The sequence below is a fragment of the Panthera leo genome, chromosome B4 (assembly GCF_018350215.1).
Source record: "Panthera leo isolate Ple1 chromosome B4, P.leo_Ple1_pat1.1, whole genome shotgun sequence".
NCBI lineage: Eukaryota > Metazoa > Chordata > Mammalia > Carnivora > Felidae > Panthera > Panthera leo.
The window spans coordinates 37919678-37933283 of NC_056685.1; the positions used below are offsets into that span (position 1 = coordinate 37919678).

General features: G+C 51.9%; 1 protein-coding gene across 1 annotated transcript in view; it reads right to left on the reverse strand.

Moving 5' to 3' along the window:
• TSPAN11 (tetraspanin 11) overlaps nt 1–13606 on the reverse strand; it is a 73622-nt gene that overhangs the window by 27234 nt on the left and 32782 nt on the right. Inside the window, exon 3 of the mRNA XM_042945534.1 lies at nt 4671–4862. Within this exon, the coding sequence (XP_042801468.1) occupies nt 4671–4862 (192 nt within the window). The remainder of the gene's footprint in view (nt 1–4670; nt 4863–13606) is intronic.

Genomic DNA, 13606 nt, shown 5'->3' on the forward strand with positions numbered 1-13606 from the left:
GGGTAGCATCTGTCCCGGCCATCGGCCTTAGGCTGAGCTGGCCTGAATTATCTGGCTCCCTCATGCAGCCTTCACTGAAACAGAAGATCTGGTGTGAATAATTTAAACCTCATTCTCTTTCCCCTCTACTGATTTCCCACACCACGCCGGTCGGCATTTCAGCGCCTGCAAAGATGTGCTATTCCTGTCCCTGATAAGTGCTGCCTTCTTGGGAAAGTGACTTTGGGGGCTGCAGAGGTGCCAGGAGGAAGGGCCTGGACCAGGAAGGACGTGGCACTGTGTGAGCTGGACCACCCACTCCGCAAAGTTCTCAGGGAGCGTTTGATGTCTGGCCTCGCCCTCCTCCTGGTCCAGGCTGGACGCACATCATTCGGATGCCTGGTCTTTTGTCTTTCCCTTTTCTCTTTGGGGACCACTTTGTGTAGAGCTAGGCTTGCTGCATTTCTTCTTTGGAGTCTCCTTCAGCCATTAGCTGATGAAAGATTTCAAAAGGAAGTTAGATAAGGAAGCGAAAAAATGAAATGAGAGCAGCAAGGAGCCTCCGGGAACCACAGAACACTTTGAAACTGCCTTAACCATGTCGCTTGCCTCCAAAGGGGGGCCTGGGTTGAGAAATTCCCGCATGTCTCAGCCACCTTCTTGGTTTAACAGTCAGGTGCTCAATAACTCCGGGGCTGACAGGCCAGAATGTGGGTTACTCAGAAGCACTGCTTCACCTGTGTTCTGTCCTTGGGATGGTTCCGTCTTTGGTTCTTTCAGTGGGGGTGGGGGATCAGGGAAAAGCAAAGAGAGAAGACTCCAGGCTTCGAGGTTTGCTGTTTGCTACAGTGCTGTGCTCACACCCCTAGACTTCTGGGCTGGTGATGTGTCCGGTTAGGATGGTGGACCACAGAGGTCAGAGGTGTTGTGTCAGTTCTGTTGGGATGAAAGTGAGAGCAGACAGGGGGCAGGGGGTGGGGCGGAAGGTGGGGCTGAGAAGAAGGGCATTTAGCATCAGCCCGTCCAGCAGTCCCTGTGTTCCCAGCCCTGCCTTGAGGCCCAGGGGGATGAGAAAACCTCTAACTTGTTGACCCTGTGGAGCTCAGAAGGGCGAGCCAAGAGGTAGATGTGCACCGTCCTACAGGCAAGCCTGGCCTTCCAGAAGTCCCCACGTCTTCCCCGCCCAGCCCTGGCTGTGGAGCTTGGTGCCCTCCAGGTGGGCTGTGACTGGAGGTTAGAAGACATCAATTTTCTTAAGGGCTCAGCCTGGAGGGTGGGACAGGCCTGGCTAATGGATGGTATTAAGACAGGAGTGAAGGGGCGCCTGGGTGGCTCAGTCAGTTAAGCGTCTGACTTCGGCTCAGGTCATGATCTCACAGTTCGTGAGTTCGAGCCCCGCGTCGGGCTCTGTGCTGACAGCTCAGAGCCTGGAGCCTGCTTCACATTCTGTGTCTCCCTCTCTCTCTGCCCCTTCCCTGCTCATGCTCTGTCTGTCTCAAAAATAAATAAACATTAAAAAAAAAAATAAAAAAAAAAAAGACAGGAGTGAAGAAGAGGGGCTTGTGGTGTGTGGCTCACAGATCAGAATGCTGTCAGTTACTGACCCTCAGGCTTTCCTTTTGGTCTTTGAGAATGCCAAAAGCTCTTATGATTGGGCCGCTCTCCAGAGAAGTCAATAAAGCTGAGTATCCCTCATCAATGCCCATACTCCCCAGTCTAGTGTCTTTAGACCAGAACCTCTGGAAGGGACCCGATGTCCCTCAAGTTCCCTTCCACATGAGGCATCCTCTGACACACACTGCTATTTCCATACTATAATGACAGCAGGGTCCACTCCTGCTGGTCTCCTGCCCTAGTATTCTGTCTGGGCCCCGCAGGGTGCTCCCTCCTGTGCCCACTCAGATCTCTGAGATCACAGGACAGATGCTCTGTGCTGACGTCCACGGGTAGGGAGAATGGCGTGTCCCTCTGCCCACAGTGCCTCCCGTGCCTCTGCCTCCCACCCTGCTTGGCCTCCCTGTGATGGGGATTCTTGGCGGCAATTCTAACAGATTGGCCTCCCCAGTTCAGCTCCAGCCCCTACTCATTCCACATCTCCAGGGCCAGCTTGCTCATCTGCATGGTGGGGTGAACAATGCCTTCTGAATGGGAGCACTGGCCTGGGAGCCAGACCTAGCTGCTCACTAACGCGATGGTCTCCAGCAAATTGTTTAACCCCTCTGTGGCCCAGCTTCCTCACCTGTAAAATGCACACCATAAGAGTAAACACCTCATAGGGCTGGGTGAGGATTAAGTGAGCTAAATTCAGCAGTGTTTAGAACAGCACTCGGTGCACAGAAAGTTCATGAGCATTTTGACTTTGCAGGGAGGCTGTTGTAAGGACAGAGGGAGGTGGCTCTCAAAGAGCCATGCCCATCTGTGTTATAACTGCACGCTGGGGTGGAATGCAGGGGGCTGTCTCCCTGGACTGTAGGGGACCACTGGTCTTAGGAGCTCCTATGGTACCAAGACAGATGGCTCCAAGTGAGAAGGAAGGTTCCCAAGTGAGGGCCTCTGCCTTCCTTCCTGGGCTGGAGAGGTGAGTCCTGTTTCTTCCACAAGATTAGCTGGTGTTAGGAAGGGGCAGCCGGTGATGACCCAGCTCAGCAGCCTGCCTCTGCGGGCCAGAGGGCCCAGCCTGAAGCCCGGGGCCCAGCTGAAGGCCCCACTTCCTAAAGGGCTGAGCAGAGCAAAGGTGGACTCCCTGATAATGGAGGGATCAGGATTCCTCTGGGCCCATCTGCACTGGTCCCCATAAGGGCTGGCACCTACTCCTGGGCCGCATCACATGCCCAGTCACTCGGTCATGTCCCGTGTCTTCTTCATTCGGCTAATGCTGATCAGATCAGGGATGTCCAGCAGGCTTATGAGGACTCATGCGAGGCCACGTGAGGGATGGCTGGCAGGTGTGGGGCTGGCTCATGGTGCACCTGTCCCACTGCTGGAAGGACAGCTCACGTAACAGCCCACGCTCTGATGGCTGGTCCCCTGTGGGACTTCACCCCACTGGTGTGCCACCATCCATGTGACCTGCACCTTGGCTCCAGGCTGTCCCTCAGAGCAGAGTTAAAGACTTTTTCTAGGCAGGGGAGAGCCATCCTGTGGAGCCTGTGCACAGGCGCTTTTGTATCCAAAGCTGAAAAAGTAGGTCACCGCTGGTGAGAGTGACTTCAGGGGACGGCCCCTCCACTGCCTCCTGCTCCCTTGGTTGGATGCACAAGGGTATGGGGAAGCAGGGTGGGGAGAGCACAGCCCTTCGAGGCTTCGTCCTGTGACCTGATTCCATTCAGGCTCAACCTGATTTCTCACTAAGCCTCGGATTGGTTCTGGCTCTGGCCCTTTCCTGCTAAGTCCACGTGTTCTGTAGCCTCCCCTGCTCCCACTGAGCTTGGTCCTCAGGAGATTAAAAGTGGGGAGATGTCACCCAGGTGCCAGGGAGCCTACCCTGGCAAAGTGTCCTTGGGAGCAAGGGGGTGGGTCTGGCTTCTGCCCCTGCCAGTCCTGCCTGGTTTTCTTTCCTGACACGATGAACCGGCTATGGATGGACAGTCTTCCCGGCTTCAAGGAGCTTGTGCTGCCCACACCACCACCCGTGAAATCCTCTTGCCCAAACAATCAAACCTACATCTGATCATGCTTCTAGATTCAAGTGCCTGGAGGACACGTCACAAGGATATCATCAGAAATTCCAGACTGGGAGAAAGCATAGGAAAGACGATCTTGTTCCTTCAACAAATAATTTCTAAGCAAAGAGAGAAAGAGAGAAAGAGAGAGAGAGAGAGAGAGAGAGAGAGAGAGAGGTAGGTGGTATTGCTGAGAGACTGAAAGAGACCCAAGAGACAAACTGCCCGACCTTAATTTTTAAAAAAATTGTTTTTTGGGAGAGAAAGTGCGAGCGGAGCAGGGGCAGAGAAAGAGGGGGACACAGGATCCAAAGCAGGCTCTGTGCTGACAACAGAGAGCCTGACGAGGGGCTCAAACCTGTGAACCGTGAGATCATGATCTGAGCCGAAGTCAGATGCTTAACCGAAGGAGCCAACCAGGAGACCCAGCCCAATCTTAATCTTAATACATGGACCTAATTTAGGTTTTGGTTCAAACAAACTGAAAAAACAAAAACAGTTTCTGAGTCAACTGGGGAAATTTGAAACTGCCTTGTTATTTCATGATATTAAGGAATGAGTAATAATTGTTTTTAGGTGTGAGAAAGGTATTGTCATGTTTTCTGAAGAAGGATCCTTCAGTTCTAGGGGGATGCAGTGAAATATTACAGATGACACGGTGTCTGGGTGCCGAGGGGGGCGGGGAGGCAGGAAGTAGGGAGGAAACCAAAGAAAGAGGAGAACGTAGTTGTGGAGTCTGGGTGATGGGACAGGGGCTGCCTTATCACACCCTTTTCATTTCTGCGTATCTTTGAGAAGCACCGTATGATGAAATCTGGAAGGAGGAGGAGGAGGGAGGAAAGGCAGGGAGGGGAGAAGCAGCAGCAGCAGCCACCGAGACTGACGTAGGTGCTAAGAGCCTGGAGACTTCGGCCAACACCAGACCCGAGGGCAGCCGTCTTTCTCTGATTCCAGGGACCTCTACCGCGTGGGCAGGGGATTCTCGGCACAGGAGCCCGATGGGGGGACGTGTGGGGGCTGGGCACTCACTGTGGAGAGGCAGCTCCTGTCCTCCCGGACGATGGCGCAGAAGCCCAGGAAGCCCGTCACCATGACAAGGGCCCCTGCGAAGATGAGGATGTAGGCGGAAGCAGCGAAGGTGCTGGACGCCAGGACGCTGAGATAGCCGCTCTTCTCCACCAGGGTCCAGACGCCCACGGCCATGACGGCGGCCCCACCCACCTGCAGGAAAGCCCAGGTCAGGGCAGGCGGCCCCCGAGGGCTCCACAGCTGCCATCGATAGAGAGCCTACCACGTTTGAGGCGCTTTTTAGTCACCATCTCATTGAGTCCTTCGAAGAGCCTGAGACAACAGTTTGGTTACCCATTTCACAGATGAGGAAATTGTGTCACGGAGAGGTTCAGAGACTTGTCCATGGTCACACATCTAAGGCAGGTGCAGGAACAGATTTTGAATCTGAGTCTGACTCCCAATTTTGTACTTCTTACCACATTGTGGTCAGAGGTCCCAGGGGCCCTGCCCCCACCAACACCCCAATACCGCCCCATCCGGCACCCTGGGGACACACATGCACACACAGACTTCTGCTGAGCATACAGGTCACAGAAACGGTTGTTCAGCCTCTGTGCAGAAAGAACCCAATGGGAGAGCCACCTCAGTTGTATTTCCCAGGTACCCTTCCTAGGCCCTTCCTAGGGCCTATTGTGTCCCCAGTGGATGTGGGGGAGATGGCTGCAATTATGGGACAAGCAATGTGTCTGGGTCCCTTCACTTCCCTGATTCCCAGCTGCCCTGTGTCCTTCCTCCCCCAGTGCTCCTTGGGTTGGTGCACATTTCCCAGGGGGGCACTTTCCTATGTGCCTCATTTCAGGCTTACACGTGCCCATGGGGGGAGCACCCTGGGGCTTCTCATCTCATTTCTTCTTATCTACAGGTGACAAAACTGGGGCCCACAGAGGAAAGGTCAATTGCCGGAGGCTCTGCTGCTGGTTAGGGGCAGTTAGGGGCAGGGCCAGGACGAGAGCTCAGAGCCTTGGACTGAAGGCTGAGCATGGTGTCTCCACCACTGAATGGATGCATTCTCCACAAATGGGGTTGGTCTGGACCAGCAGGAAGACTGGGAGACATTTCTTCTTTGCTAACTGTCCCATTCCCTTCTGGCCCGGAGAAGGGTACAGGGACAGGACACTGTTGACTGGCAGGTCAGGCAGATGTCTCCCTAGGAAATACAACTGAGGTGGCTCTCCCACTGGGTTCTTTCTGCACAGAGGCTGAACAACCCTTTCTGTGACCTGTATGCTCAGCAGAAGCCTGTGTGTGCATGTGTGTCCCCAGGGTGCCAGACGGGGCGGTATTAGGGTGTTGGTGGGGGCAGGGCCCCTGGGACCTCTGACCATCTCTGCTTTCTGTTCCTGGGAAGGGGGACTTCTGTCTGGCCCTCAGTCTCCCTTCCTCATTTAACAGTGCATTCTCTTCCTCAGATGGGTGGGGTGTCAAAAGCTAGACAAGGCCCACTGGCTCGGTCCATGGAAGCTCATCCTTAAGGTGCTGGTTTCTGCCCCAGAGCGACTCTGCAGGACCCACCCTGACACTTCACAGTGTCCATTCTCGGGAGCCACAGACATCAGCGGGGCAAACGAAAGGTGGTTCTCAGCAATCACCATGCCGGAGGCAGGTACACCATTCAGCTGACCATCTTCCCCTCTGAGTTTTGCAATAGTTTGGTGAGGATAGGGCGGGGGGTGGGGCACATATGATCTCTGTTTTGCAGATGAAGAAATTGAGGCTTGGAGAGAATAAGAATGTACTCAAGATAACACCACTGGAAGGTTTCAGAACTGAGATTCAAACCCAGGTTTTCTGAAGGCCAGTCTGGGATTCTGTCCTCAGATTCCACAGACTGGGCCAGGCCCTGCTGTATTACTCACTTCGCTTTTAAAATATATCTGTTTCCTTCCAAGTGCCATTTTCTCCTCCTTGGCACCTCCAGGAGGTAAGAGAAACAGGTAGAAGAACATTACACAGCTGGGCCACTCCGAAAGGCATGGGAGAGGCTAATGTGCCCCATTTCTTTAATTCCACAATGCACAGTCCTACCCGCCCCCATTTTAACATCCCGACAATTGAGATGCATCTTATGATTAATGGCATCTTATGATTATACTTGGCAGCACTTTGTCTTACTGGTACAGAAAACAATGGTGTACCTCACAATTGATGGTATCTTAGATTCAGTGAAATCCTGGACTACAATAGGTTTTTAAATTCCTTGTGCATGTAGGCTATCTTTGGCCCATACAACCTCCATGACCAATGAGGAATTTCCTGAGTCTGGGTCAATGAAGTTGTGTCAAGTGAGGGTTTCCAGCAAAATATCCTGCACATATTCTTTCTGCCCCCTACAGCATGACTGAAAGGCTTGGGTGAGGGTCCCAACTTTGCATAACTAGCTGTGTGACCTAAAGATAGTCCCTTAACCTGAGCCTGAGTTTCTTCATATCTCAAATAAGGGGGGTTATAAAAGACTAGTGGTTCCCAGTCTATAATCACCAAAGACTCCTTTGATTACTTTTTCCTGTGGATCTCACGTTTTGAAGGCTTTTGCCTACCATATACAGTGCATTAATTAAGTAATAATTCATTTCTCATTTTTTATTAATCAAAGGCACATGATAGTGCCAGGAAGAGATTCTGAACAGCCTGAGATAGTCAATGTGACCCCTTTGCATTGATCTTTTAATGGGTGTAGTCTCTTTATAGAAATATACACACTATCCATTATCCATTAGGTTTGTCAACCCCACAGGCTGAGAATCAGACTTAGGACCACACATCTGGGCACATTTGGGCTTGACTAGGGACACTTTATCTGTTGGGGGACACGGAACCCACTGAAAATCTGATAAAAAGCTTTGGACACTTTGGCCAGAGAAATGGTAATCCATGTAAAATAATGTAGTCAGGTTTGGGGGCTGATGTCTAATCCTGTAGCAGGCAATGAGACCCGGTGAGAACGGTCTCTGAGGCCTCCTCCACCTCCACACCCAGATAAGGTGGCATTTCTCAGCCTGGCTGCACAATCACCTGGGAGTTCCACAAAACCCAAGTCACACCGCAGGCCAAATGGAATCTCTGGGAGTGGGATCTAGGCATGAATATTTAATTAAGTTCCCAGGTGGTTGGGAGAAAAAACCACCTTGTAGGTTTCCTATTTAATGGAGGGTCAGAGTGTCCTGTCCCTCTCCTCCAGTAGGTGGCGCTGTGCTGAATCCCACTGAATATGCTGCTTCCTGGAAGCTTTGGGCCCCACCCCTGGGCGTAGCTGCCTAGAAGCTCTTGACATTTGTTCCCGACTTGAACCCTATCCTCTTCCCTGTCTATGTGAGGGTGTTTGCTTCCGTAGAAGCTTTGAGGTTGAAGGTGGGGTGGTGAGGAGCAGTTTTCAATCCGAAGGGATTTAAAGTCCTATGATGAAAAAACGAAACGAAACGAAACAAAACAAAAAACCATGGGGCTCCCAGGAGAAGGAGTGGGGGGCTCTAAGAAATGCAGCCATGGGAGACAAGCAGTATTGATCCCACTAATGGAGGGTTGCTCTCTTCCAGAGCTCTTCTTGCCAGTCACAGAAAGGGCTGGAATCTTGCAAAGCAGGGAGAGCCCACAAGTGAGCCAGGGTGGCAGCAGGGTCCCCAGCCACAAGGGAGGGCCTGGAAGCCATCTGAAGGGACCCACTGCCCCTGATTAAGGTCTGGAAAACAAATTCATACTCGTTCTGACGTCCAGAAGAAATAAGAATGTGATTCTGAGTCAATGGGGACACTAACCCCCGTCCCACACCCTGAGGTGTCACATCTGGTAGAGAAGTTAGTCTGCAAGGGACAGGGAGAGGGATTTGCCATCAGGATCAAGAGGGTTTCAAGTCCTCCAGGGCGTCTCCTGCATGGGGCTTGGTCAGGTCTTGAGAAAACAATCTTGCATCTGGACAGAAGAGTAAAAGCTGCTAAATGTTGGAGGAGGTCACCGGAGGGGTATTGGGAGATCAGCAGACCGAGGTTCCAGCCCTGGCTTTGCCCCTGACTAACCATGTGACTGTGTACCAGATACTTCACTTGGCTAAGCCTCAGTTTCTTCACCTGTAAAATGGCACTGCTGGATGAGAATATCTCTGAGGTCTCTTCCATGTGGGTAAAATGTCCCCATTAGTACCAGAGGACAACCTTCTGCCAATACTCCTCCAGCAAGATGCTTCTGGACCAGTGGCTCATGGCTTTCACTCAAGCCCTGGGGAGACTGCCTAGATCAGCAGGAAGAGCAGTGGAAGGGGAACAGAGAGGACTGTTCAGGGGGCAGGGAGAGGTCTGATCCCAATGAGCTATTTCAACAGCTATTTGCATAGAGTTGATTCAACAGTATTTGGCTCTTTACAGAAACTGCGGAATATTAACTACATTTTTCAAAACCAAAGCCTGTAGCCGATTAGCTAGAAAACCCTGCAGAGGGTGAAGTCTTCTTGCCAATGAGGACACCGGCAGTCCAGGAGGGGCATGGCAGGTCACCGATGCCTTGTAATTTTAGGAACTTCCCATTTATAGAAAAGAAATATTGCCAAAAAGTTGCTCAGGTCATCACATGCTCAGAAGGATTAGCCTGAGCAACCGCACATGGCTGGGCCCTGACAGACATCAGGCAGAGAGTGTAAAAGTAATTGCAGGATTATCTTTGCCAGGCTACTGAAACGTTTCTGTCCTGGGATTTGGGGGAAGGGCTGGTGGGGCAGAGCAGGGGCCAGGACTGCAGGGCTCCCAATAGAAAAGGGTCCCCCAGGCAGTAGAGTTTTCTGCCTTCAGTGGGAGGGAAGCCCATGGCACGGGGAGGCAGGAAACACACGGGGTGGCCCTGCAGTTCATTTCTGTGTTTGCTGGGCGCCTCCTGGGTGCCCAGCTTCACACTGGACTGGACAGGATTTTGAGCTGAATGTGCGTTCGCCCGTGTAGAGCCCACACCTGCCTTCTCCACTCTTTCTGCCCTGGGCAGTCTCATCAATGCACCACCACCCAGACCAGAATCCACCCCCCTCCCCCAAGGTCATTATGGACTCCTCTCTCTCCTCCCAGGGAAGCCGTATGCCAGTCCCCATCTATTCTCCCACCCAGCTCAATGCACCGCCCTGGCTTTGGCTCCCTACCTCCCCACCCGTGTATCATCAGCCTCCTGGCCCCTGCTCAACCCAGAAGCAAGTGTGTCATGATTCCAGGGCTGATCCCACCGAAAAACTGCCCCCGGCTCCCTAGCACCCAGCACACCAAGCCCAGACTCCAGCATGGGCTCAAGGCCCTCCAGTATCTGGCCTCAGCTTGATTAATGACCTGACCAACACCCCCAGTGCCAGGCAGGCATTTCTCCCAGGTCACCCCACATTCCCATGGCCTCAGTGCCAGTTCTGTTTGAGTTGAATCTTCAAGGGTAGGCTTGTCCTGCTAAAGGCCGCTTTCTACTTTGATCCACTCTTTTCTTGGCTCTGTGGTTTTAAAGATCCCTTGGTAAAGTAAATCAGAGCACTACTTTCCCTCTTTCCCCAAGCCAGTCTACCTTTATGACAAGAGCAGAGATCGTGGGATGTACTGGGGGCTGGAGCTGGGAGAGAACATAAGACTACCTGTTCCTTCTTCAAACCCAGCTCAGAATCTGCCCCCCATCTCACAAGTCATTCTGTGCTCCCTGCTGCTTCCACGTCTTGTACGGGCTTCTAGAGTGACACGTGTCACAGTGTATTTGTTGTGTTCATCACTTGGTCTCCCTTGTAGCCTCTTGGTTAAATCTTCCTCATCTTAGTATCCCCAGCAGAGCACTACACGTGGTAGTGCCTGGTAACTCCTTAGGGAAGGAGGGGGAGGGAGGGTGGGACAGGCAGAAGAGTCAAGTCTAGTCCCTTTTATATTCTATATATAAAGTCCTGGAGAGGTGACTTTCCAAGGTCCTGTAAGTAGCCAGGGGCCAAGTGGGGACTAGAATTCAAGAACCTTATTGGCCAGTTTAGTGCCTATTTTACCAGCTGGGCTGTCGATCCACACAAAGCTGCTTTGCCCATGAAGCAAGCCACGTTACTCAGGGCTGTCACCACAGGCTTCCTCTGTGACTGGTCTCACCCACAATGGCCCCGTGCAGACCAAATGTGCATCCCTGTCAAATGTATGAGCAGACCCTGACTGCACAGAGAGGCAGGGATGCCCTCAACCCCATGGCGGGGGGGGGTCCTGTGACTTTAGCACCTTAAGAAGGGGAGCAGGAGAAAAACCAGCCATGGGACCCCTCACCCGTTCTGTCACAGATGACATGTCCTGAGAGGCAGGCAAAGGCCCATACAGTGGGACGATGATGTGGAGGTAAAGGGCTCTCTACCCTCAGCAGGAGAGCGAGCTGGGGCTCTTCTTTTCTAGGCCTTCCATGGGAGTCCTAGAGAGATGTCCTGAAGTCACCTCACTTCCCTCCCCTGGCCGGGGCACGAGTCTTCCACCATCTCTGCCTCCCATGTTGGCCCATGTCCCCCCTAAGGGATCCCAAGGGTCCCCTGGAGGCCAAGCCTCACTGGTCCCCAAGGGAAGTACCAATGCCTCACACAACACCCCGGGGCAGCACAGAGCTCCAGGAGCAGCTGGCTCTTCTCCCGTTCTCCAGTAGCCTGGCATAGCTCCGGGGAGGCTGGGAAGGTTTTGATTATTAACACAGCCAAGCAGCTAATTAAAATAATAAATTAGGGAACAACATTGCAGGGATGACGGGAGCTATAGGGAGCCGTGCAGGAAATGGGAGGGAAGAAAAGCATTTCCTAGGCACCATGTAGGGAAGCCAGGATCACATTATCTTTTTAGGATCAGGAAGGAGGCATAAAAGTGTTGGCATTTTTGGCTCCTGACCCAAAGCTACATCCAAGGGGTCTCCTCTGCCCCATGAGATGGCCCCGATCAAATGCAAGAGGGGGAGGGGGTGGAATCAGGGATGGGGAGACGCTGAAGGATGGGGGGATCAGGTGTGGGTTGAGTGTTGCAGGCCTGGGGGCCAGAGGCACGGTGAAGCTTAGGCACAGGATGTGGGTGTCTAGTGGGGCACTTCTGAAGTCTTGCTTATATCCTTCACAATCTGCATGCCTGCCCACACCATCGTAACATCCCAATTCAGGTGCAACCTTAAACCTTGGGGACATCTTGGGTTCCAAGGAAGCATCATAGCAGCGGGTCTAAGGCTGTGATTATTGATCAGTGGTCTCTGCAGATGGGAAGAACACTGGACTTTGAGTCAGAAAACCCAGAATTCACATAAGATTCTGCCAACCACGTGAGCCTCATTTCACCTCTACAAAACAGGGATGGAGACATTAAAGAGTGGTTGTGAGAATCAATGCAGAGTGTAAACTGATTCACGGCCTTCAAATTTTGCAACCATGGCACAGTTGATTGGGAGGCGGGGAGACTGGGTTTAAAGTCTCATCGAGACCCCCAGGCCTGGCTCATGGCCACTGGCACCTGCGTCCTGCCCACGCCAGGGTGGAGGCGGGGGCCGCTCTCACCATCCTGCTGCTCTGGGTTCTGAAACTTTGGACTGTAACCCATTATGGCTGTGAAATAAATTTGGTGGATTGTAACCTGCACTACAAAGCAAAACAAAACAAAATGACACAAGGCAGAAGAGAAAATATCAGAGTGCACTGCACACAGTAAAGGTAAGCTTGGCTTTACGAACAATTCTTCACATAGTCATTGCTTATGCTTATGTCTGTTTCCTACATGGATCATGATCCCCAAAGTCTTAAAGCCAGTGCTATGAACAGAGAAAGCTCTGATGAGGCATGTCCCTTAGTCTCCTCAAATAGCTACATATTCTAGCTGAGCACCAAGTATGTCAGAAACTATGCTATTTTTCCAAATATTCATCTTTAATTCCTACAGGGCTTGACACTCCCACTGAGTGTCTGAAAAAAGGTGAGATTGGTGAGATTCAGTGATTTGCCTAACCTTTTAGTCTGCTTAGGCTACGAGGATAAAATACATAGCTGAGTGGCTTAAACCACAGAAATGCATTTCTGTCTCTCACAGTTCTGGAGACTGAAGTCCTAAGCTAAGGTGCTGGCTGATTCAGTGTTGGTAAGGATGCCCTGCCCTGCCCTCCTCATATGGCCTTTCCTCTGTGCATGCTTATAAAGAGAGATCTCTCTCTTCCTCTACTGGTAAGGCCGCCCATCCTATCGGATTAGGATCCCACCCTTCTGATCCCATTTAACCTTAATTACCTCCTAAAGGCCCTATTTCCAAATACAGGGACATTGTGGTTTGGGACTTCAACATATGAATTATCAGGGGTCACAATTCAGTCCACAGCAACTAATGTCCCATGGCAAATAAATAAGATCTGAATCTGAACCCAAACTTGAGCCTGAGTCTTCCCAGCACGCTCTATTGTCACACTAATCCACAGATGCCCCAAAGACATTGTAGGAGAGTGCAGGACTCAGAGCTGGGGGCCGTGCGCATAGGTTTAGAGGTGAAAGAAAGCTGGGCTCCAGCTCTGGGTCTTTGGGCAAACTGCTCCCCCCTCTGCAAAGTGGGGCTTCTACTAGAGCTGTTCAGGGGTGCAGGGGTACCGGGAAGATTACACAGAATGATGCTTCCACAGAGGAAGCCTCCATAGTAAGTACCATGCATGCTAGGGACTCCGTCACTGATTTGTTCCAAGTGCCTTGCCCAGTACTTGTTAAACACTGCGGATGGAGTTTTTGACTGTTGTTATTGTTGGCCAGAATGCCTGGGTGTCACCATTAGAGGACTTTGTGCAAGATTCTGAACTGGGTGAGCTTGCTCCCTGCCCAAGGATAATGGTGATACCGACCATCATGGTTGGTTGGGGGATCGCAAGAGATAACCCGAGGAAGGTCTTTATCCAGCAGTGACTCACAAGGGCTAGGCATCATAAAC